Below are 25,618 nucleotides of genomic sequence, written 5' to 3'. Positions count from 1 at the left end.
ATTAGCCAGACAGACATGGCAAACAGGGAGTAGACGTGGAAGCTATGGTACTAGCTATGTGCAAGGGGCAACTAGAAGATGGTTATTAAGATTTTATGCCTGCATCCTCTCTCAAACTAATGAGATTGGGGAGCCTCTAGTCCTCTGATAAAGCAGAGAGGCAGCCTATGAAGAACAGAATGGATGAACATCTGGGCTGCCATCCTCCCAAACGGGCTAAAGACATTTCGCACTACTTAGTGAGGCCTTCTCCAGGAAAGGCCTCGCTTATCTTCCTACAGTTTCACTAGAAAACAAGTCTCTTCGCCTATTCAAAGATATTCAGAATTCCTCAATCTGCACCAATCACAACAATGTCCTAATAATCTTTAGGTTGATTCTCTTTGGGGCTGAATCTCCCCTGACACACAGAGCATGAGGTTTTTATGTGCTGGTATTGTCTTCACACTATCTTGATGGCTTCCCTTTCAGATAGCTGAGACCAATCTCAAGAATGGATCAGAAACGAAAGCACTGACCAAGGAATTCCTGCAAATTAAACCAAATAAGTAAACTATGGGCAAATCCACATAGTAAACATGGACTGTGGGTCACAGGAACTGTATCTATACACTCCGCTCTCCTGTCCTGCTTTTTGGGACAAGCCCCTCTACTGGCCACATTAAAGCAGGATGACCACATCTCTCAATTTTTCCAGGGCAGGGCCACTTTTACTTTTAAAAGCATCTGATTTGAAGGATATATTATAGACCACTTTACCTAAAAGCAAATTTAAATCAGCCAAAGGGGTAAATTAAACTTTTCTTTATTGACACTCAGACCCCTCATCCAATGGGCTTCTTCCCACTTATGCTCAGGATTTGTTCTTGAATTACATAAGTGGTTCTATGCTCTCTTTACCACCAGTACAAATCCTCCTTTCCCTTTAAGCCTCAGCTCAAGCACCACCTCCTTCAGTAAGCCTTCTCAGTATGCTCTAACCCCCAAAGATCTCTCCTTTCTTTGATATTTTAGCACATAACTTGACATGTCCTGAGGTTTTAGTACTATTTTCAAGTTGTTTTTGTGTGTGTAACTGTTACCATTGTAATAATCTGGTTATTACTAAACAGGAAAGGAGTAAAGGAAAGACTAGATAATACAGGCATGCCATTTATACAACTTTGCTAATTTAACACTCTCCAAGTCTGTTCCCCACAGATTGCTGGGGAAAGGGACTGAATAAAGGCAGTTTGGATGCACGCAGTAAGGTCTAAGTGATGTTAGAAGGCGCCTATCTGTCTGTCAGTCACACCTGGGAGCTAGTCAGTGGCCAGAATAGGTGTGGCCACTGCAAGGGTGAAAAACCTGAATATTTAAACTTGTGAACAAAGGAGTATGCTCTCTTGGCTCTTGGCCTTTACGCGGCGGGCTCCTGGCTTTCCTATTGCAGGGGCTGTGCTCCCCTGTGCCCATATGGCTCACAGCAATGTGGGATCCGCACAATGGATTAATGGACTGAATTTGGACTAAATGGAATGGAAGCTCTGGACACTGGCCTTGTTTTTGGCTCTACTGGAACCCCAACTGCACCTTTTTCAGGGCTCGCTTAAGGGACATGGAACTTTGCAACCTGAGAATTGTAGCTCCGTACAAATAGTCTTCTACTACACCTCACTCTCTGTGGGGATTTCTGAAAGTGCTCATTTCAGTAGCACCTTAAGAACCTCATGCCCACTTGTGTCTGAGAAATCTGGCCTATTAATTTCTCCAGCAACATAACTACCAAAGTTGTAAGTTAGTTATTCAAGGGCAAAGTTTTCCTTTAATTGCTTCTTTTATATCCTTTACATAATCTAGCTCTATGACAAGGACATAATAGATAATTCAACAAATAAATTCCTATTTCCAAACCTGCCTAACCAGCTGGCTTGAGGACATAAAAAGACGACTCCAGGTACCTCCCACTGCTGACTCCTCTCACAGAGGTGCTGCTCCTTTAAAGCACTTAACATGGGTTGCAATTAATATTGACTTGCATGGTTTCTGTGTTGTTTTTTTTAATATATCTTTATTTCAGAGAGAGGAAAGAAGAGGAAGAGAGAGAGAGAGAAACATCAATGATGAGAGAGTCATTGATCGGCTGCCTCCTGCACGCCCCTAACTGGGGATCGAACCCGCAACCCGGGCATGTGCCCTGACTGGGAATCGAACCGTGATCACCTGGATCCTAGGTCCATGCTAAACCACTGAGTCACGCCCAACCGGGTGAGTGGTTTCTGTTTAATGTCAACCTTCCCATTACATTGTAAGGTCAAGGGGACCTTTGTGTGTACTGTTCACCACTACATATCTACCACCCATCACAGTACCTGGCAGTGTTCAAAAAAATCCACTATTGGATGACCTCAGAAGGCCACACTGGGTCACGGGGGACTACGATCTCAAAGTGAATTATAAAGAAGACCAAAACTTTAGGGACAAGCATTTGTGAAAAACACCTGCTCACATTTCTACAAAGGTCATGTTGGTAATACATCACAGGCTTATCAATACCTCCTTTCTCAGAAACAGCTAGAAGAGTTAGGCCTGCAGCCCAATCCGATCTAGGATCTAAGACACAAGTGACTATTACATGTGATGGTATACCATTATTTCTCCTTGTCACACAAACTGCTAAGATACAAGAACCATGGTTTCAAGAAGACAGAGGAACTGTGACGGCCCCAGTGAACAGGCTCAAAGGCACTCAAGGACCAAGCTCCCAAGAGCATTTCATGAGCCATCTCAGTGACAACTTTGAGGCACACGGCCTCTGACAGCACACAGTCTAATTTAACTGGCCCCAAGTCAGCAGCATGAGGATGTCATGGTGCCGACAGTTACAGATTGCTGTGGCAAACTGGGCTGTAGGATCCAGCTACTTTTGCAGTTAGATCAATATATACGATGAAATACTGAGAAAGAGAAATGTAAAGAAAATCAGTATAATTTTGGAACACTAGGCAGCCTGCTAAGTAATTGAAAGGCTTGATATTTATATAATGCTTTGAACTGAAAAACTTTCATAGTTCTGCTCTCAATCCTTACAACATTCCCATAAAGTAGAAAAAAAGATCTGTTTTACTGATATGGAAACTGGGAATCAGAGAACCACCAGCAAGTAGCCAAGATTGAATGCCCATATCTTCTGCCCACATGCTCATCTCACTACACTTTGCACACCTGCAAGGGAACTACATCTTCTCAGTGCTTAAGTCACTGATTTAGTTCTTTCTCTGCATAAGATCATGACAATGCTGATTTATGGGAAATGAAGAACCTCTGAAGGCATTCCCAATAACCTCTCCTTCCCTCCACCCACACTAGAGGTGTGCTCAGTGGGTGTGCAGGAAATGAAGCAGCAGCAGGGACCAACAGGAGAAACAGGATGTACAATGAAACAAATTTAGGTTCTGGTCTCTCTTAGGAAGTTCTGCTCAACTTGCAAAGGCTTCTTGTCTGGGGCCAGCCCAGCTAGAGAAAGCAATCCATAACAATGATTAGTATCACACTTGTAACAGCAAAGAAAAAATTTAAAAGCTTGACACAGGCCACTGGGAAAGTCACGGGCTTCCGGGATCTAAAATTTGGCCCGATCTTTCTCTGAAACAATGCAACTCATGAGTCTATCTCGCCCTTTGCAGTTGAGTTCACTCCCTTATTACCTTTCATCTAGTCTACCAGCACAGCCTCCTAACTTGTGTCTATGCCTCCAACTTCTGCTCCTTTCAGTCCACCCCCACGCCATCACCAACGCAATCTTCAATGGCATTTCCTCCTGAAATCTTCCTCGGCTGCTCCCACCCTAGCTGGTTGGAATTAACTCCTCCCTCCTATTCTCCACCACCACTTCTCTGAACTATGTTGTATCTCCCCACTTACACGATAAACTCCCCAAGGCAGTGGTCCTGTCTGCACAGTCTAGTCTTAGATGTAGAAGATGTTGAATAAATGCTTATCAAATTGATCCAGTTATGCTCTATTTCTGCCCTTAAAACCTAGCTTGCTAGGGAAGCAGGATGCTCAGTGGGGACAGCGAACAGAATCTCTGGGAAAAGCACTCACACTTCATGTCCCCCAGTGTGTCACCTGCTGCTCCCACTGGCTGAGGAGCATGCTGAACACAGGGGCCTGGAGGAGCGATTCTTGACAACATCACTTGTGTGACTGCATGGTCACCTCCAGTCACTGCTCACCACAAGGCAGGTGGGAAGGTGATCAGTTTTCCAGTAAAAAGCACACAAGTGTCATGCATCTTCGCCTTGTCCCAGAGGCTCTGTTTATGGGCACCAGACAAAAAGGGAAATGGGAAGATGAGGAACCCGTCTCCTTTCAATCCTTCAAAACCAGAAGGAAAATAAAAGGTCACCTCCAAAAGACGCACTTGCCCCATCTGTGAACAGTTTGTCCTGTGAGCAATGTGCTGCTGGTCAGTGTTTGTGAACCACTAAGTTTCCCACTATCAGCAGGAAGGCTGTTTGGGATCTGCTGTCCCCTCAGGGCTGGAGATCTTTCCAGGCGCAGATCTCACATTGTCACAGTTTTCTCAACCCCCAAATGAAGTCACAACAGACACCTACGCCAATTACTATATCATACAGTTAGGCACCAAAGAACATGTGTGACATAGACAATTGCACACCCTCACACTGCTTCTCCTTCCAGCTCTCTCCTCTCACTCTCCAATTCTGACAATGTTTTATTATCAATTCATCCATGACCCTACCACCCTTCGTGGTCTCCCACTTCCTCAATGCCCTCCCCCTCCCTCTTACCCAACCTAAGGCCATCAAATCATTATATCACTTCTGTGCAAAAAGCCTCAATTCCCTTGCCATTTCATGCTTTGTTGAACTTTTTAGGCTAAAACTCAACCCTACACACTAAGGCAGGCACGCAAATGTTCAAAGCAGCATTATTTATAACAACCAAAAAGTGGGAATAACCCAAATATCCATCAACTCATAAAGGGACAACCACACTGGGTATATCCATAGAATGGAATTGTATTTAGCAATAAAAAGGGACACCACTGATATATGTTATATATTAATAAAACTCAAAAGCATGCTAAGTAAAAAAAGCAAGAGACAGGACCCCATATATTACATAATTTCATTTATGTGAAAGATTCAGAAAAGTCAAATCTACAGGATCAGAAAATAATGAGTGGTTCCCTGGAGCTGGGAGTGGGAATTAGGGAATCTTATCAGGATGATGGAAATGTTCTAAAATTGAACTATGGTGATGGTTGTACAACTTGGTAAATTTACTAATAATTATTGAATTGTACACTTAAAATGGGTAAATTTTATGGTATGTAAATTACACATCAATAAAGTTGTTTTTTAAAAAACACACAATTAAACTGGTTAAATTCACCTGTTTTGTGTTTCACTAGTGCAGCTATAAATAGTTGGAAAAGAAAAATGCAACCACATTGGTCCCACTTTTTATTTTTTATTGATTTTAGAGAGAGAGAGAAGAAGGGGGAGAGGAAGACAGAGAAACATGGATTTGTTGTTCCACTTATTTATGCACTCGTTGGCTGCTTCTTGTATGTGCCCTGACCAGGGATCAAAACCACAACCTTGGCGTATCAGGAAGACACACTAACCAACTGAGCTACCCAGCCAGGGTTCAAGTGAGTTCCTGACTCCGTCCTCCAATCGTACTATATTTCTCAAGCTCCTTTTGTTTCTTGCTCTCCTCAATTACTTCCCACCTTCTCTCTCCTCAAATCTCCAATGCCTCATCCCCTAGTCTCCGTTTTCATCTGATAGCCCTTCCTTCTTCACTGAGGAAACTGAGGCCATCAGTAGAGACCTTCCAGATCCCCATCATCACACCTACTGCTGCCTGTTACTATTATGCCCCTGTCCAGTAACTATGTGTGGCTATTTAGATTAAGATTAAATACAACAAAAATTCAATTCCTCAATCTTACTAGTCTCTTTTCAAAGGCTTAATAGCTACATGTGGCTTGTGGCCCCTGTATTGGATAGTGTAGATACAGAGTATTTCCATCCTCAAGAAAGTTCTATGGGACAGTGCTATTCAAGATGATCTATCCAAATGTTTATCTAAAACACATCCTGCCCTGGCTCAGTGGTAAGAGAGTCGGCCTGAGGACTGAAGGGTCCCGGGTTCGATTCCAGGCAAGGACACGTACCTCAGTTGCAGGCTCGATCCCTGGCCCTAGTTGGGGTAGGTGAGGGAGGCAACCAATCGATGTGTCTCTCTCACATTGATGTTTCTCTCTCTTCCTCTCTCCTCTCCCTCCCCCTTCCACTCTCTCTGAAAAGCAATGGAAAAAATATCCTTGGGTGAGGATTAAAAATAAATAAAACACATCCTTACTTATTTGTGCATTTCCTCTCTCCTAACTCAAAGGCATTGCTTCAGTAATTCCTTTCTCCTACATCATCAGGGTTCAGCTCTACAAGAGATCATTTCCATCAGTAGATGACTGTCATTTTCCTCCTCTTAAAAAGTAAAAGAGGGCCCAGCCGGGCATGGTTCAGTGGTTGAGCATCGACCTAAGATCCAGGCGATTAGGGTTCGATTCCTGGTCAGGGCACATGCCCGGGTTGTGGGCTGCAGCTGATCAATGACTCTCTCATCATTGATGTTTCTGTCTCTCTCTCTCCCTCTCCTTTCCTCTCTCTGAGATCAATAAAGATATATTAAAAATAATAATAATAAAAAGTAAGAGGAACAGCTTGGGGTGGTGGAAAAGTTTTGGAAATAGATAATGAAATGATAAATATGTGACATGATAAAGATGTTAGCCCATGCTACAGTAATAATCACTGCAACACATAAATGTATCAAACCAACATGCTGTACACCTTATACTTACATGGTCGTTCTATGTCAATTATAGCTCAATTTTTAAAAAAGAGAATGGTAATGGTTGCATAACACTGAATTTTAAGTGGTTAAAATGACAAATTTTATGTTATACATATGCTACCATAATAAAAAACATTTTTTTAAGGATAAGAATCTTTCTAGTTATCGCTTCCCTGTACCTACCAGCAGCTATAGTCCTATTTTTCTATTTCCCTTTATAGCAAAACTTTCTGAAAGGCTTGTCTGTATTTGCCTTCTCTAATTCTTCTTCGTCTTTTTTTTAAATAGGTTTTTATTGATTTCAAAAAGAGGAAGGGAGAGGGGGAGAGAGAGATAGAAACATCAATGATGAGAGAGTCAATGATCACCTACTTCCTGCATGCCCCCCACTGGGGATCAAGCCTGCAACTGGGGCATGTGCCCTGACGGGGAATCGAACCATGACCTCTGGGGTCATAGTCGACACTCAACTGCTGAGCCACGCAGGCCAGGTCTTCTCTAATTCTTGCCCCTCTGTTTTTGCTTTGACCCATCTAATCCCTCAAGTGCCTATGCCCCATTACTCCACCAAAATTGCTTTTATCAGCTGCCAAGTCCAATGGACAGTAATTCTTTGTCTTACTTGATTTGTCAGCAGCTTCTGATTACCCTCCTAAAAACACCCTCTTTCCTGTTTCTGAGTCCCAGATCTGCCTCTCCAGAGCTGCCCCTCTACCTTTTGCTTTCTGCCTCATCTCCTGGCTCCTGGGCTCTGCCCACCAGGCTTCCCTGAACCTCCTTAACTTCAACCGCCTGTTTACCTGGACCTCTGCCCACAGACAACCTGACCATTACAACTCACCCCCCTCATTACTACTTCACCTGAAAGCCCTGACTCCCCTCGCATCATTAATTCTGAGACCTTTCTGAGGAGCCAGCTGAGCCCTGCTCTATTTGGTCTCTCTATTTAAGATCTAGTAAGGCCTATTCCATCCCTGCCTGAGCCTTGTGCTTAAAAATAATGGATATAAACGTCTAGATCCTTAAAGGACACAATCTTCCTAACTATGTTAGAATACTCTCAGTTAAAATAGCTGAAGTTGGTTGCTGAAAATAATAAATATCAAAGACTTCTTTGTTTTTTGTTCAGTGGATCTTATCTGCTTTACTCAGATTTTTTTATTTAGATAATACCGAAATATACTTTGTATTCTGGTGGCTAGAAAAAGAGTGCGCTCTTTTAGATTTCTCAGGAAACTGGACAAGGATAGGAGAAGTGCTTGGATCTAAATAAAAATAAAGTGAAAGGATGGATACTAGCCTCAGCCCAGGGCTGGAAGTTATTCAATCCTAGATTCCAATTTTCACCCTTACTAATCCTAGTACATCTCTCAGAATTAATGCCACATACCTAGAAGCATCAAGGAATGGTCTGTAGGCCAAGCTGATCCATTCTTCTCTGTTGGATGAATATTTTGGCTCCCGGGGTGTTTCTCTCATGGTGTCCAAATCCACTAAATAATGGCATTTACTGATGTCAATCTGCAATGGAGAAAGGCCAGCTCTTCATCAGTAATTATGACGGTCCTTTCAGGGTAAGGAACATCAATTGCAATTCTAAGCATTCCCACAGGGTTTAGCAGCACAAGCATCTAAATCCTCGGAAGCTGTTACCTATGCTCTCTCCACTCAGATACAAGTGCTGGGTGTTGGGGTATTATCTAGGCTCCTGGGAGTAAGGGGGAGACATGCACTCACCCAGCCAAAATATATGTAAGCTTTGGGAGTTCTGACTCTAGTTTGGGTATTAAGCCCTTCCAGCTGTACAGACACTTCTGAAACTAGCATGAGTCTACAGCCCATTCAAAAAAACTATCTTCACTGTTGCTCTCTTCCAATGATGACTTCTTACTCCAGAGATTGAAAAAGCAAAACTAAACACACATGCTAATGTGTGAGGAAACCATCTCTGCTGACAGCCATGTGAGGTTATCCTACACCTCGCAAATGGTGCAGAAATTATCATGCATATTGTCTCCTTGGAAAATTCAACAGAACCAACAGAGACATGGGAACTGTTCCTGCAGCAAAAGATCAATAAAACTGAGATATCAGAACTGTAAGAGTGGAGAAGATTATGAAAAACATATTGTAACTATAAGCAAAACTATAGTTATGCAGCCACTCACGTCATGGATACACCACAGCATCCCAGATGCTCATAAGAGAACACTAATGCATTTCATTTAAAACCATGTTGGTACTGTGCTTATAACAAAATTAATTCAATGGAACACGCTATAGACTGTAGGATACTCCTGCAGTTCAACAGTTCATTTCAAACAATAATTACATTCTTTCTCTCATCTTGAAGCCATCAGAATATTTAATAACCACAGGGAAAATTTTTAAACCTTTTTAAATAAAGTTTTAACTTTTTAAAAATAAATAAAAATAAAGACTTGAGGTAACAGACAATACAATATACAGACAATGTATTATAGAATTGTACCCTGAAACCTATATAATTTTATTAACCAATGTCACCCCAATATATTCAATTTAAAAAAAATAAATAAATAAAGACAACACACAAGTTTCTATGAGGTTAAATAAAACTTAAATTTGGAAAACATCATTGTGATACTGTAATTTATAGTAAATATATATTTTGGTCTTTGTCCATGGTTTCTGGTTCACAGCTCTCAAACCCCTATTTCCTAATCGATAAGAGCAATGGGGACGTCTTTTGTTATAATACTAGGTCTCTTGCTGTCAGTTCCTGAAATTCCTTCAAAGCCATAAATGTGAAAGGGGTGTCTCATTATTCATAACAAGCCCCTTTCAACCACAAATGAGTTTATGTTAATAGGGTAGCTTTTGGAAAGCCCCTAAAAATGGGGGAGGAGAGCTGGTCACCAGGTGAACCAACCATGTGATGAGAGGCTTGGAACTTTCAGTTCCATCCTGACCTCCGAGGAAGAGAGAGGGGTTATACACTGAGTTCAATCACCAATGGCCGATGACTTCATTAATCCTGCCTGTGTAATGGAAGCATCCATAAAAACTCAAAAGGACAGGTTCAGGTAGCTTCTGGGTTGGTGAACATGTGGACTCAGGGAGAGTGGTGTGCTGGGAGAGGGCATGGAAGATTTATACCCTTTTCCCACACCTTGCACCTTGCCCTATGTATCTCTTCCATCCGGCTGCTCCTGAGTTATATCCCTCTATGATAAACTGGCAATCTACTAAGTAAAATGATTCTCTGAGTTCTGTAAACTACTCTAGCAAATTAATCAAACTCAAGGAGAGGGTCATAGGAACTTCTAATTTACAGCCTATAGGTCATAAGTACAGTAATAACCTGGACTTGAGACTGGTGTCTGAAGGGGGAGGGGGGGAGCAGTCTTGTAGGAATGAGCCCTCAACCTGCAGAATCTAGTGCTATCTCCAGGTAGAGAGTCAGGGTTGAGTTCAATTGTATGACACCCAGCCCATGTCCGAGAATTGTTACTGTGAGGAAATCCCACACACACATTGGAAATTGGGTCCCAGAACCCTCTTAATCACTAATGTAGTCAGCTAAAGAAAAGTAAATCTTAAGGGAAGAACACTAGTATTTCTCACTCTTTTTTTTCATGCCAACTATGTTACATATACAGTAAACCTGTTACCAGGTGTTGGCGTTCTTGGGTTCCCCAAGATAGAAATCGAGAGGAAACTCCAGAGAAATTTTCAGACAGATTTTATTAAGCTTATGCTTGAGCACAAGGGAGGCAGCTCAGAGGAAAGGAAAATCCTCTGAACTGGCTCGGGGCTGGCTCTGCTTGGCTGCTTTTATAAGCTGGGGACAAACAAGGCTTGCATGAAAAGGCAGGTTTTTTGAAAAAGGCAGGCTTGCATAATTTTCCATTTTAGGGTTGGGTGACTTCCTTTTCCAGCTGCATTGCCTGGTAACTATGTTGGTGCCTGCACTGTGGGGGCAAGACGACAGACTGCTAATTACCACCACCTTAACAAGGCTGTACAGTGGTCAAACTTTAATCAACTGCACATGCCGGTTAGTAGGTTAAGCAGGAAACTAGAAGGGAGATAAAAATCAATGACCTCTGCATTTCTGAGAAGGGAATGGAGGGGTGGTGACAATTTTTTGCCCTTGCTGCCTCTGACCACCTAGTCTTAACTTGGCTTCGTGGTCACCCAATACTTCTATTCCTAGGTCCAAGTCCCAATGCTGTCTCAGGTCTTCACTTAACACTGTTATTAGGTTCTGTGACTATAAGTGAAATGATGTATCATGAAACCAATTTTACTACAGGCAAATTGATATAAATATGAGTTAAGTTCCTACAGCATCTCATCAACGTTATCATGAAATAGCAGCATTATCCACAACACACAAAAGGTGGAAAAACCCAAATGTCCATCAGAGGGTGAATGGGCACCAACCAAAGTGCTTGTCTAAAGGGGTGCTGAGTTTCAGTCTCCGATGATAAAAAAGTTTTTGAGAGAGAGAGAGTGGCTATGGTTGCACAACAGTGTGAGTGTACTGAATGCCAATAAACTGTATACCTAAAAATGGTTAGAATGGTAAATTTTATCGCTGTGAAATCATTGAAATAATGAACTTTATCTCAAAAAATTTTGATAAATAAAGTAGACCTTATTAAATGAAGGGATAAACCTTATTCCTAGATCAAAGGCTCACTATTATAAAGATGAAAATTTTAAATAAATTGATAGATTACAGTATTAATAAAAATCTCAACAGACATTTTTGTGTGAAACTTGACAAGCTGATTTTAAAATGTATACAGAGCCCTAGCCGGTGTGGCTCAGTTGGTTGAGCGTCGTCCTGTGAACCAAGAGGTCATAGGTTTAATTCCTGGTCAGGGCACATGCCTAGGTTTCAGGTTTGATCTCTGGTGGGGGCTCATTTGGTGTGTTCAGCACTATGAGAGGCAAACAATCCATGTTTCTCTCTCTAAAATCAATGAAGGCATGTCTTCAGGTGAGGAAAAAAATAATAATAAAACAAAATTTTAAAAAATTAAATGTATATGGAAATGCAGGCCAAGGATAGTCAAGGCACTCTTAGAAAAGAACAGATAGGGGGCTTACTTACTATGAGCTTAGTATAATTAAGGCAATGAGGTATTAGTGCAGAAATAGATCAACACAACAATGAACAGAATAGAGCCAAGAACAGATGCAGGCACATATGGATGCTGATTTATGACAGAAGTGACACCTCATAGCAGTGGGGAAAGGATGATCTTCTTCACTAACTGATGCTAGGACAACTGGATATCTATCCATTAGGGGAAACATGAAATTGGACCTCAACCTCCCTCTGTACACAAAAAACTACTTCAGATGAATTACAGAACTAAATGTGAAAAGCAAAATAATAAAGCTCTTGAAAGATAATATGGGAGAACGGCTTCAAGATCTTATGGTAAAAGTCTTTTTAGATAAGACAAAAGTCATTAACTATAAAAGAAATGATAGACAAATTTGACTATTAAAATTGGGAATATCTATTCATCAAAGATACCATTAAGAGAGTGAAGACAGAGGCCAAGAAATGGGAGAAGATATGTGCAACACATTTAACAATCAAAGACACATATCTAAAATATATAAAGAACACCTGCTAATCTAAATGGCCAGTCTAGCCAGTTTGACTCAGTAGAGTGTCAGCCCATGGACTGAAGGGTTCTGGGTTCAATTCCAGCCAAAGGCAAGTACCTTGGTTCTAGGCTCGATCCCCAGCCCCAGTTGGGGTGGGTATAGGAGGCAACCAATTGATGTGTCTCTCATATTGATGTTTTTCTCTCCCTCTCTCCCTTCTACTCTCTCTGAAAAGCAATGGAAAAAAATATCCTCAGGTGAAGATTAAAAAAAAAAGAAAGAAATCTAAATGGCCAAAAACAAATTAAAAAGTGTTCAGCCTCACTAGTAACCAAGGAAATGTAAATCAAAACCACAACAAAAAAGTATAGCACCAGTATTGGCCAGAATATGAAGTAACTATGAAAAAAAAAGTTTTTATTGATTTTAGAGATAGAGGAAGGGAAAGGGAGAGGAAGAGAGAGAGAGAAATATTGATCAGCTGCCTCTTGCACACCCCCTTCTGGGGATCAAGACCACAACCTGGGCATGTGCCCTGACCAGGAATCGAACCAACAACCTCTTGGTGTATGGGACGACCCTCAACCAACTGAGCCACTCCAGCCAAAGCTGAGGTGAGTTTTATACATTACTAGCAGGAGATAAATTTGATACAATATTTTCAGAAAACGGGCAGAATCTACAGAATCCACTAAAATTGAAAATATGTATTTCCTATGATCCAACAATCCCACTACTAGGTATTAGATTGAACCATATGAAATCATTAATATTTGACAATTTAATCACAAAAATGGTCATTTCACATGGTTCAAGCCAAGTATATCCAACAGAAAGAAATGCATGCAACAAAAGACAAATTCAAGAATATTCAAAGTGGTATTATTTGCAATCGGCCCAAATTAGAAAAAAACAAGCATTAAAATAATAAATTGTGCTACAGTCATACAATGAAATACTACATAGTAATAAAAGAGAACTACAGATACATGCAACAACATGTGATTATCACAAACAAAATGTTGAATGAAAGAATTAAGATACAAAAAAATGCAATGCGATTCCATGTATATGAAGTTGAACAACAGGCAAAACTAATGCATATTGTTTAGGAATGCATATAAAAGGAGTAAATGTAAAGAGAGAAGCAAGGAAATTATTATCATAAAGTCAGGAAGCTCCATCTGTAGGGGGACGTAGGAAGTGATAAAAGGAATTGCGGGGGAGCTTCTGGGTACTGGCAATGTTCTCATATTTGACCTGAGGGATGGTTACACAGGTATTTGCTCTATTTTTATGTTATTATTAATTTACTGCACACTTATGTTTTATGCACATTTAGGCGTATGGGTTACATACAATCGGAGATTTTTTAAAGTGCATATAAGAACAACTTTGTAATCTCTGGCTTACAGTAAGTAAACTCTGTTCTTCCCCAACCTCTCACTCAGAGTAAGAGTCTCATTCTCTCCCAGCACTATTTTTATGTAAAAAAGACTCCAGTCTCACATCTGGCTCTACATATGGGCTGTTCCTCCAGGGGAGAGAAAGCACACTGAGAATTGACGTCAGATCCAATTCCATTCCACATAACTCTCTAAAAATGACCCTTTGCATAAACACTTCAGGAAGCAGCCCTTTTGGTCTGAACACCCAGTCTGTAACTCCCAAGGATTTTAAAAACATGAAAGGAGTTTTTAAAAGTTGTGCAAGTGCCATGCTTCTGTAATCAAACAGGAGCAGCAAGGGGCAGAGACTCTCAGGTCTCATGCCTAGACCTCCTTTGATGAGGGAGCTCTGCTTACGACATTCCAGTACTTGACCTCAGCCAGGCACAACTACAGGCCTGATTATTTAGATTGGGTGTTGGGTACATGGTCTTCCAGATATCTGGGCAGTAACTAATTAATACCAAACTATACCAGTTAGCTTTAGGCTCCACTCATCAACCATCCATACATAAATTCCATTTAGAGTAAAGTTTTTAGAAAGACAGATACCAAGACAAAATCATATTCATTGCGATACTAATCCATTTTTTAAAATGTAATCTTTTAAAATCCTTTCTAGGAAACAGCTGCTGAAGATTCTTTTTTTCCAGGGTACAGTTACTGAACAACTAAAACACACAAGGATAAAGGCCTCTGTCAGAAAAATGGTTAGTATGGTCAAGGGCAGATTCTCTGCTAGAAAAGAAATAAGATAATTAGAAAAAGAAGCCCCAACAATCAATAAAATAAAAGGCAACCTATGAAATGGAAAAAATATTTGCAAACCATTCATCTGATCAGGCACTAATGCTCAAAATATATAAGGAACCCATACAACTCAATAGCAAAAAACAAAAAAACAACAAAAACACCCCACACAAATAATCTGATTTTTAAATGGGCCAAGGTCCTGAATAGAAACTTCCAAAGAAGACATACAGGTACATGAAGAGGTGCTTAATATCACTGATCATTAGGGAACGGCAAATCAAAACCACAATGAGATACCACTCACACCTGTTAGAATGGCTACTATCAAAAAGACAAGATAACAAGCGCTGGTGAGGCTGTGGAGAAAAGGGAACCTCTGTGGACTGTTGGTAGGAATATAAACTGGTGCAGCCACTATGGAAAACAGTAAGGAGGTTCCTCAAAAAATTAAAAACAGAACTACCATATGATCCAGCATTCCTACTTTGGGTATATATGTGAAGGAAATGAAATCACTATCTTGAGGAGAGATGTGCACCCCCTTGCTCACTGCAGCACTATTCACAATGGCCACGACAAAGAAGCAACCTAGATGTCCATCAGCGGATAAAATGTGACATGTATATACCACACACGATGAAATATTATTCAGTCATAAAAAAGAAGGAAACTCTGCTATTTGTGACAACATGAATGAGGGCATTTGGTTAAATAAGTCAGACAGAGAAAGACAACGTATGATCTCATTTTTATGTGGAACCTAAAAAAGTCGAACTCATAGAAACAGTGTAGAATGGTGGTTTCTAGGGACTGGGGAAATGAAATGTTGGTCAAAAGGTACAAATTTCAGTTAGAAGATGACTAAGTTCTGGAGATCGAATGTACAACATGGAGACTAAAGTTAACAATACCATGCTGTATATTTGAAATCTAAGAGAGTAGATCTTAAAAATCTCACCACAAAAAGTGGTGCCTATGTGAGGTGATGAATGTGTTCACTAAGCTTATTGTGGTCATATTTTCACAATGTACATGTGTATCAAATCATCACACTGTACACCTTAAGCTTATACAATGTTATTTTTCAAACATATCTCAATAAAGCTGGAAAAATTTTACTTAAAAAATCAGAAGAGGAGTTCTAAGTCAGAGGCCTATATTCAGGTCTGGGCACTACCACAAAGTAGCTGGGTGACCTATATTCATTTAAGTTTTTATACCTCAATTTCTTCTTTTGTAAAATAAGGATAATATCATTAACCTCAAAGAGTTGTATTGAGGATTAAATGAGATGATTCATTTAAATAAAACTTGTAAACTCCAAAGGACTACACAAAGAGTTGTAAAATCAGAAGGAATCCTCGAGTAACTTGGCGAAATGTGAGAACTTGCCTGACAGAAAAGAAACCTGGAGCACTGGAGCCCATTAAAATGAATTACTCTTTTTTTTCAGCCTAGATTGCTAGTTACTGTCCATTCAAGTTATGCCCAACATGCAAGCCAGAGGGGTTACAATACTAACTACTCACAGTCCTTGAATAGCGATGAACTGGCAGCAGTGAGTAAGTGATATTAAAATGAATCTTCTGGGCATCATTGGTGAATATTTGATGAATCCTAAACTAGGGTATATAAAATTCCTGTAAGACGTGTCCTTGTTATTAAACTTATAATATAGGTCAGGAAATCACATTAGCACATACGAAATAGGGAACTTAAGTATTATAAGAACAATCAGAGTTCAGAGAGAGAGAAATCACTGGGGCCCACAGTAGGTGAAAAGATTTCCTACAGGTGGTGGTGAAAGAGAGAAACTGAAGGGAAAAGGCAGAAATGAGCATGGTTTACAGGGGAAACCAGAGGAATATTTGCTTGTCCCAGGAGGTATGTGTTGCGAAACAAAACTAGGGAGAGTTTGATGACCCAAATTAGGAGAAGCTGCATTTTGTGCATCAGGAATCTACTCTGATTTTTCAGCCAAGGAGTAAAATGATTTAAAATGGGTCTCAGAAAGACAGGTCTATACTGGTGATGCTGGGCAAGGTGTATGGAGGAAAGGCTGGAAGCAGGATTCCTGTCACTAACGTCACTAGTGCAGTACTCAGTTGAGACATGACGACATCTTGAAGGTCTAGGTGGTGAGAAGAACAAAGAAAGGGTAAATCTCAGGTCTGTTTCAAAGGAAATCAATGGCACCAAAATTTCGAATCCAGTAAACTGGGAAAAAGAGGGGCTGCAGCGAAGAATCAGTTTGGGTGAGATGTAGAGAAGATGACTGACTTGTGTTTTACACCTACTGAGGTGGGAAAAAAGCACTGTGTATTCAAGTAATTGAAAGAAGGTCAATGTGCCAGGACCACTGAGAGAGCTGTTCTCTGTTGCTACTGCCTAGAACGCTCCCTGCTTCCAACTCATAAATTCCAACTCATCCTTCAGATTCCAGCTAACAATGATTTCCTCAGGAAGGACTTCACTGTCCACTTAAGCTAGGACAGGCCCCCAGGCTACATGGTCTCATAGCAGCCAGTACTTCTCCACTAAAACATTTCACGATTTATTAATTAATGGGGAAATTAGTCAATTCTATGGAAGCTGAGGCTGTGTCTGTCTCATTCACTCATGCATTCCAAAAACCTACCACAGTACAAAGCACACAGTAGGTGCTAAGTAAATGTATATTTAACAAATGGACACAAGAATGTATGAAAAAAATAAGTGAAAGTAAGAAGAGAGAAGAAAAGATAAAAGCAGAGAAAAAGGGAGAAAAGAGAAAATGAGAGAGGAGCAGAAGAGCACAGATAAATTTGGGAGGATGCCTACAGTACAGGCAGAAGAAAGAAGTGGAAAAAGCAAGGGACAGAGGGGACCATTACAGAGGTTACAGCAGAATCAGATAAGTACACAGCTCTGAAATTCAGAGGGAGAGTGGATTTCACAAGCCACAGAAAGGCTGTGAGGAGGCTGAAGACTGGGAAAAGGTAACAACAGGAACGGTTCAAGAGTTGCACCAAACAATAAATGGATCAGTTTAGAATGTCATGTGGGGACAAGGAAAGAACTAGCAGTCCAACCCCCTTTTCTCAGTGACCTTCCCTGCTGTCCACCCAGCTGCCTGAGCCAACCCTGCAAGTCCTAAGACAGGAAGGATGTGAACTTGAATTCAGGCATCTATCAGCTGGAAATGACAATGACGCATGTAGGCTGTACAAATAGAGATCTCTGGCAAGGGCGAACATGAAGTTCAAGAACATCACAGAGAGACTATCTCCATATACAAGACAGGGCTCACTTCTCAAATGTCACTGAAAATTCTCTGGTAAACAAATGCAATAAAGAATCCTCTAAGAGTTCAAGAGGAGAATGTGAAAGGTAAATCAAAATCAATTGTTCTATCACCTCCAAGGCAAGTGGGAGAATTGAAGCTGAAAAAACTGTTTAGACACTTTGCCCATAATTAAGTAAAATTTGATCATAACTGAGGCTATCAAACAGCAATAGTGGCTGACATATGTCATGAATTTAATACTTAACCTTTCAGGATGTCCTCTTTCTTTCCAAAACATGTAGTAAATTTTGACTCATTATGTATCTTCATATTCCTCTACGAGCAACTGTAGCAAGGCCCAGGACCTCTTACAGCTGAGCATTGTAAGCTCTGTGAAGGCAGAGACTGAGTCTGTCTTAATCACCACTATATCCCTGGTGCCTGGTACAGTACCTGGGACACAGCAGGCAGTCAAAAAGTATTTGTTGAAGGAAAGAAAGGGCACGAGCTGCACCAGGATGCTGGAAAACTTCAAACAGCAAGTGTTAAAAACTAAGATCAGCCATCTCTAAGTGCCAAGAATTTCTTCCCTTAGCTTCTAGCCCCTAGAGGACAATCTATTTCCTCTAAAATATCCTACAATAAAGATAAGATCACACTGTAATAAATCTACTAAAAAAACTCCAACTGGTGAAATGAGTTCAAACTCCAGTAAACTGATTACTAATTCACCATAACAAGATTTTACTTACTTGAATATTTCTAGAATGAAAAATTAAAGTATGAGAGTTGCCTAGAAAAAATCAATTTAAACAATTATTCCTGAATCCTATTACTGTGATCAGAATATACAATGCCCTTCAGATCTATGAGTGTACTTCTGCTATTAGGAAGGGGGACAGAGAATCCAAAGAGCACAGAAGAATCACATTTAAGAGCAACCCAAAATTCCGCATGGATACTCATTGTTTATTCCCAACTCATAGACAAGGTGTTGGAGACAATTAAGTCCAGTTCTGCAAGCTTGCAGAACTTTCTGCATGTAAAGAATTTCTCTGAGAAGATATCTTTTCACTCCATTTCAACCAACATCTTTTATTATAAAAAATACAAATATAAAAAGAAATCCTAGTGTATATGTATCCTACTATGTTTGGATGTGAATTTTTATCAGCCAGCAAGAGAGCTAACCCTCTGAAATAACATCATCAGAAAAGCAGAATAATGTTCTGAATACCCTGCCTCCAGGTAAGCACTCTTTTTGTTTAAATCTATCTGTTACCATTTGCATCAAGAAACAGTACCTCTACGTGCTCTGCCTCTAGCTCTAGCTCAATGATTCCAGGAAGTCACTTAACCGAGCTTCAGAGTTTTACCATCTCTCCAAAGGGTTTGGACTGCAAACCACTAAAATTCCTCTCAACTCTAAAAAAGGATCACTGCAAAGAAAATAATTTCATCACAACTATAAATATAATCCACATTGCTGATTCTCCTCCTCTCAAAGCTACTACCGCTCATCACTAGATCTGTTTTCATATAGAAAAACATCCCTGCACTGGAGGTAACAAATACACAGGATCTGCTTTTTATATTGCCAAGATGTGGGCAATTAGAAAGTCCGTCTTAGTTATAGCACTGAACACTGTTAAATATACGTATTTGTCTGAAATGGCAAAGGCAAAATAAAATAAGATCATTCAGTTCTCTGAATTTGCTGATGTTGAGGAGCTATTTAAAGCCCTGATATTATCATTGTTATTCTGACATTGTTAAATATGAAAAGGGTTAGAGAAATTGTGTGGGTTTGCATGCCTGAAAAATGTTAACTTTTTACAGAGCTTCTTCACTTCTAAGTGCTGTATCAATGTGAAATGTATGATCTGGGAATAGGGCATATGTCTTACCTGAGCCTAGAATCATTACATAGACCTATCCTGAAGCTGGGTTATGACACATCAGAAAGCTGTTTCTCTTCCCACTGCTCATGTTAGACATCACTAATCATTAGTCTCTCCTGTTAGACATCACTAATCATTCATCTCTCATGTGAGACATCACTAATCACTGATCTCTTTCACTGAACCTGAATACAATCTCATGCTTTTCAACCTGGAGGTCCAAGAAGTCACGCTGAATTGATCAGAGTATCAAACAACGGAAACTATTTACCTTCCTTGTTAAATCAGTACACGGAAATGTACTGGTAATGCCAGGATGGCCTTAATGGCACTCAAAGAAGCCCAATCTACATCTCTCAGTTCTCAAAGATATATTTCAACATAAACACACCTACTACATTATACAAAATGGATATTTAGAAAACTGAGAACCCAGCTGGGCATGGCTCAGTGGTTGAGCATCAACCTAGGATCCAGGAAATTGTGGTTCGATTCCCAGTCAGGGCACATGCCCAGGCTGCAGGCTCCATCCCCAGTTGGGGGCGTGCAGGAGGCAGCTGATCAATGACAACTCTCTCATCAATTGTTTCTCTCTCCCTCTCCTTTCCTCTCCCTGAAATCAACAAAGATATATTTTTTAAAAAACAAAACAGAAATCATGGGAGAGTGCTTAATTTCTTTTGTCTTACAACAGCAAATCAGGATTTCTTTATAAATTTGATTTTCAAAATATCAGTTTATATAAAATAGTTTAAATATTATTTCTATAATATAAGATTCATTTGTTTTTAGAACTATAAGTCACTATCACTAGTAAGTACAAAATTAGGAAATAAAAGAAAAATAAATCACACAACTTTCAAAGTATTTCTACTTTAGAGTTAAGTTGAACCATGTACATAAAAAGCTATAAACTGTTTTGTCAAATATTTCTTGAAAGTTTTATATTGTCATTATAATTTAAAAGACTACCAGAAGAAGACAAACATATAGACAGATACTTGCCCTTTAGGAGCTTACTACCTAAGATGGATAATACCAGATGAATAAACTTTAAGTGGCATTTACCCAACAGAATAAAGCAATTATCCTAAAGCATAAACCTAATATAACAGGAAATTTATTTTTGATCATCCAGAGTTGGCAAAACATGCTCACAAAATCTTTTGCTATTGTAATTTTCTCTAGTCAATTGACATTATGATCAGTTTCTGGTATATATTTTGTGACCCAAGAAGAGAGAATGGTTTTTTAAAGTCAAACCTTTCATAGCTATTTTCATCACTCAAAGGTATAAATTCAATAAATGAAGCTCTATCCTGATTAATATGTGCATCAACCTATGAAAATGACATGACTTGTTCCCTCCTTGAAACATGGGGAAAACTAGGTAGAGGAAATAGACGGAAGAAGGTGACTGATTTTGTGGTGATTCTTACGTTGGGTTTCAGTGGGTAACTTTGTTAGCATATTTGAAATTCTGCACAATCCCCAAATATTCTCATATTAAAGTGTTAATAGAAAAATGTATTCAGAAGTAGGGGTTATTTATGTACTATCTTTTATTAACATAGATAATTGAGGGTCGGTTATCTTACACGTGTTAGAGTATGGATTTTTAAAAAGATTAACCAGACCTTTTAAATGGAGATGGATAATGCATTATCATTGGGAAATTGGGCATGGGAAACTGTGTTATAGTAACAAAATAAAAATATCAGCAGCTCTCCTTTGCTCAATCTCCACGGAACTACCATAGAAAACAATATCTTTAGTCTGAAAAGTGGTTTGGCAGACTAGCTGGAGGAAAGGTAGCAGAAAAGAGTGGCATTACAGAAATAGCAAATACCTCTGTGAAGGCTCACAGTGTAAGTGAAACACACAAGCTAAATGGAAGAGGCTAAGTTGTGTGAGGCAGGCTGTGGCTCCTAGGCACTGAGTTAGAGTTTCTATAAATGACCCCAACTGGGGAATTAAGAAGCATCTATGTAAAAACAGATCAAAATAGCTAAAAGAAAAGTATTCCATTTTCCTCCAATATATTAAACTTGATAGGGAACCAGCTAAACACAAATCTGCCAAACACTACACGCTGACAATTCACATTAGAATCAAATGACAGAAGAAAGTCAGAGAGTATGTCAAGTGATTTTGAGGTCATAGGTAGGAAACTGAATGTCTTTGAAGCAAAGAGATGATCTTTTCAAGTTAAAGGTTGGGACTTTGGAAGAGAAAGATAAGAAAAGTGAACAGTAAAGTATAAACAATAGAGTCAAATCATAGGACTGTTTTCCTGGATTATATCTTAAGAACTAATAAGTTCCTGGCAAGGGTCAGAGCGCATCCCACCAAGACCAGAGTGAACGTGCTTAGAGAAACTTTCAAATAAATAAAAAAAATTTAAAAGGGGAGGGAAAAAACCCACCCAGATAAAAATCATAAAATGAGACACTCTAGTCCAAAAGATGCAATATTAAAAAAAAAAAAACACAGAAGGAAAAAACTAAATAATTTTCAGGATAAAACAAAGAGGCTTAGAAATAAAAACCTATGGCCTAAAATATCAATGAAGCATTTAATCCAGTGTGTTAAAAGAAAGCAGCAAATAAAAGGCAAGAGTAGGCACTTTTCCATACTCCTTCTGCTAAGTCCAGCTAAAAACCAAAAACATTATGAATGAAACAAACATAAGATGACTCCAAAATGTAGAGGAAAGAAGGCAGACCAGCTAGGAACTTCAGAACCCAAGGACCAATACTTTTAGGCAATAAACACTCCACTCCAGCAGTAATAATTAATATTATATGTCAACTTAGCTAGGCCACAATACCCAGATATTTGGTCAAACACCAGACTAAATGTTGCTGTGAAGGTATTTTTTAGATCAGATTAACATTTAAATCAATAAACTGTGAGTAAAGCAAATTACTCTTCATAATGTGGGTGGGCCTCATTTAATCAGTTGAAGACCTTAAGAGAAGAAGAGTGAGGTCCCCTGAGGAAGAGAAAATTCTGCCTCCAGACTGCCTTTGGACTCGAGTTGCAACATCAGTTCTTCCTTGGATCTTCAGCCTACCAACCTACCCTTCAGATTTAAGACTTATCAGCCCCCTCAACTGTGTGAATCAATTCCTTAAAATAAACCAATCTCTCTCTCTAATGTGTGTATATACATATACATATATATATGTATACACACACACATTCTATTAGTCTGTTTCTCTGGAGAATCCTTACTAATACACCAGCCAAAAACACCCCCCTCCCCCAAGAAAAATCTGTCATCCCACCCAAAGTTTTGAGAGTAAATGTCCAATAGAGAGCCTAGACTTCTACCTTCACCAGGCTGTAATGAGGAGCACCCTCCTCCTGGCCAGGATGCTGTCAGAAAAGACTGAGCAGGACCCAGGACTTTCAACCCCGCTGCGCAGTAATAAGCATCCTCTCTCCTCCACTCATAGTATCACTGGAAACCACACAGGAAGCATGGACTTCCACCCTACCTGGCAGTTATGAGGCACCTTTCCTCCTACATGCTGAGGTGGTATCAGAGAAGGCCTAGTGGAGAGTCAGGACTTTCACTACTGTCTGACAGTAATGAGGTCACCCCACCATGGCATCAGTGGAGGCTACACGTGGAGCAGTAACAAGACACCCTGCTCGTCTCAGCCAAGGTGACATCAGTAGAAGCCTAGTGGTGAGCCTGAACTCCTGCTGCCACCAGCTATAACAAAAATCCCTGTCCACCCTTGGGTATCAATGGAGGCAAAGTGGGGAATCTGGACTTCCATTCCCATCTGGCAGTAACAAGGCAACATTCCCTCTCCCCCACCAGCGTAGGGTCAGAGAGGTCGGCTGAAACAGAAAGACTTAATAAGATCCAGAGTCTAATAACATAATACCAAGAATGTCTAGGTTTCAATGAAAACTCACTCATCATACCAAGAATGAGGAGGATCTCAACTTGCATGACAAATGACAACAGATGCTGAGAGAGATGACAGAGATGTTAGAATTACTTAACAAAGATTTTAAAGCAGCTGTGATGAAAACACTTCAATGAGTAATTACAGATATGTTTGAAACAAAAAAATAGAAAGTCTCAGCAAAGAAACAGAAGTAAAGAAGAGCCAAATGGAAATTTTAGAAATAAAAAGCACAATAACTAAAATAAAAGGCTCAGTAGATATGCTCAACAGCAGAAAGCAGGTATCAGAGGAAAGAATCAGTGAACTGGAAAACATTAATAAAATTACACAACCTGAAAACAGAAAGAAAAAGAACTGGGGTAAAAAACTGAAGAGAGCTTCAGGGGCCAGTGAAATGGTAACAAAAGATCTGACATTCATGACATTGAGTGCCAGAAGGAGATGAGAAAGAGGACAGGGCTGAAATAGTGGCTGAAAGCTCCCCAAATTTGGCAACAGACTTAAACTTATGAAATCAAGAAGCTGAGTGAACCCCAAGCAGTCTGTACTCAAATTCATTCTAAGACATATCATAATTCAATTTCTGAAAAGTAAAGGCTAATAAAAATATCCTGAAAACAGCCAGAGAAAAACGATACCTTGCTTATAAGGGAAAAACAATTAGGATGACAGCAGATTTCTATCAGAAAGCATGGAGGCCAGAAGAAAGGGCACAATATTTTTCATGTGCTGAAAGAAAAGAACTGTTAACCCAGAACTCCATATCCAGAAGAAAATTATTTAGGAATGACGGGGAAATCAAGGCAATCTCAGATGGAAGAAAACCAAGAAAATCCGTTGTTAGCAGACCTACCCTGAAAGAATGGCTACAGGAATTTTTGAAATAGAAAGAAAAATAATAAAAGAAGGAATTGTGGAACATTAGGAAGGAAGAAAGAACAACAGAAAAAGTAAGGATGTAGATAAAAACAATGGCTTTTCCTTCTCGAGTTTTCTAAATTAAGTTTAAAGGTTAAAGCCAAAATGATAACATATTCTGATGTGGCTGTCAATATAAAGAAAGGAAATACTTAAGACAATTATAAACAGAGAGGGTAAAGGAGGCTAAGATCTCTACACTTCACTTGCACTGGTTCAGCCATTTGGAAAATAGTTTGGTAGTTTCTTTAAAAACTAGACATATACCTACCATATGATTCAGCAATCATATTCCTGGACATTTATTCCAGAGAAAAGAAAAGGTATATCCACACAAAAGACTCATAACAGCTTCATTTGTAAGAGCCAAATTGTCTTTCAATAGGTAAATGGTTAAACCAGCTGTGGTATTTATTCCAAGTTGAACACCATGGAATACAGCTCAGAAATAAAAAGGAACAACTGCTGATCAACAACTCAGATGTATCTCAAGGGCTTATGCTGAATGGGGAAAAAAGCAATCTCAAAGGTGACACACTATAGAATTCCATGTATAAAAAAATTCTTGGAGTAATAAAATTATAGACATGGAGAACAAATTAGCAGTTGCCAAGGATTAGGGGTGCTAAAGGTGGTGTAACAATAAAGGAACAGTACAAAGACCTTTGTGGTGATGGAAGAGTTCTGTGCCTTCATTGCAGTGGTGGTTCCATAAATCTATGTCAATTTTTTGGTTTTGGAATTAACTGTAGTTACATTGGGAGAAACTAGATGAAGAGTACAAATACCCTTCTGTACTATATTTGTAACTTCCTGTGAACCTTTATTTCAAGAATCAACCAATCAACCAAATCAACCAAACATGTCAATTTTTTGGTTTTGGAATTAACTGTAGTTACATTGGGAGAAACTAGA

General features: G+C 39.6%; 1 protein-coding gene across 3 annotated transcripts in view; it reads right to left on the bottom strand.

Moving 5' to 3' along the window:
* The window catches only part of ALG9 (ALG9 alpha-1,2-mannosyltransferase), an 87,289-nt gene that overhangs the window by 13,506 nt on the left and 48,165 nt on the right, over nucleotides 1–25,618 (bottom strand). For all 3 annotated transcript variants that reach the window (XM_081154634.1, XM_081154636.1, XM_081154635.1), the window contains one exon: nucleotides 8,267–8,397. In XM_081154634.1, the coding sequence (XP_081010760.1) occupies nucleotides 8,267–8,397 (131 nt within the window). The remainder of the gene's footprint in view (nucleotides 1–8,266; nucleotides 8,398–25,618) is intronic.

Source organism: Miniopterus schreibersii, assembly GCF_964146895.1.
Source record: "Miniopterus schreibersii genome assembly, chromosome: 12".
NCBI lineage: Eukaryota > Metazoa > Chordata > Mammalia > Chiroptera > Miniopteridae > Miniopterus > Miniopterus schreibersii.
This window is presented reverse-complemented; position numbering and strand designations above follow the sequence as displayed.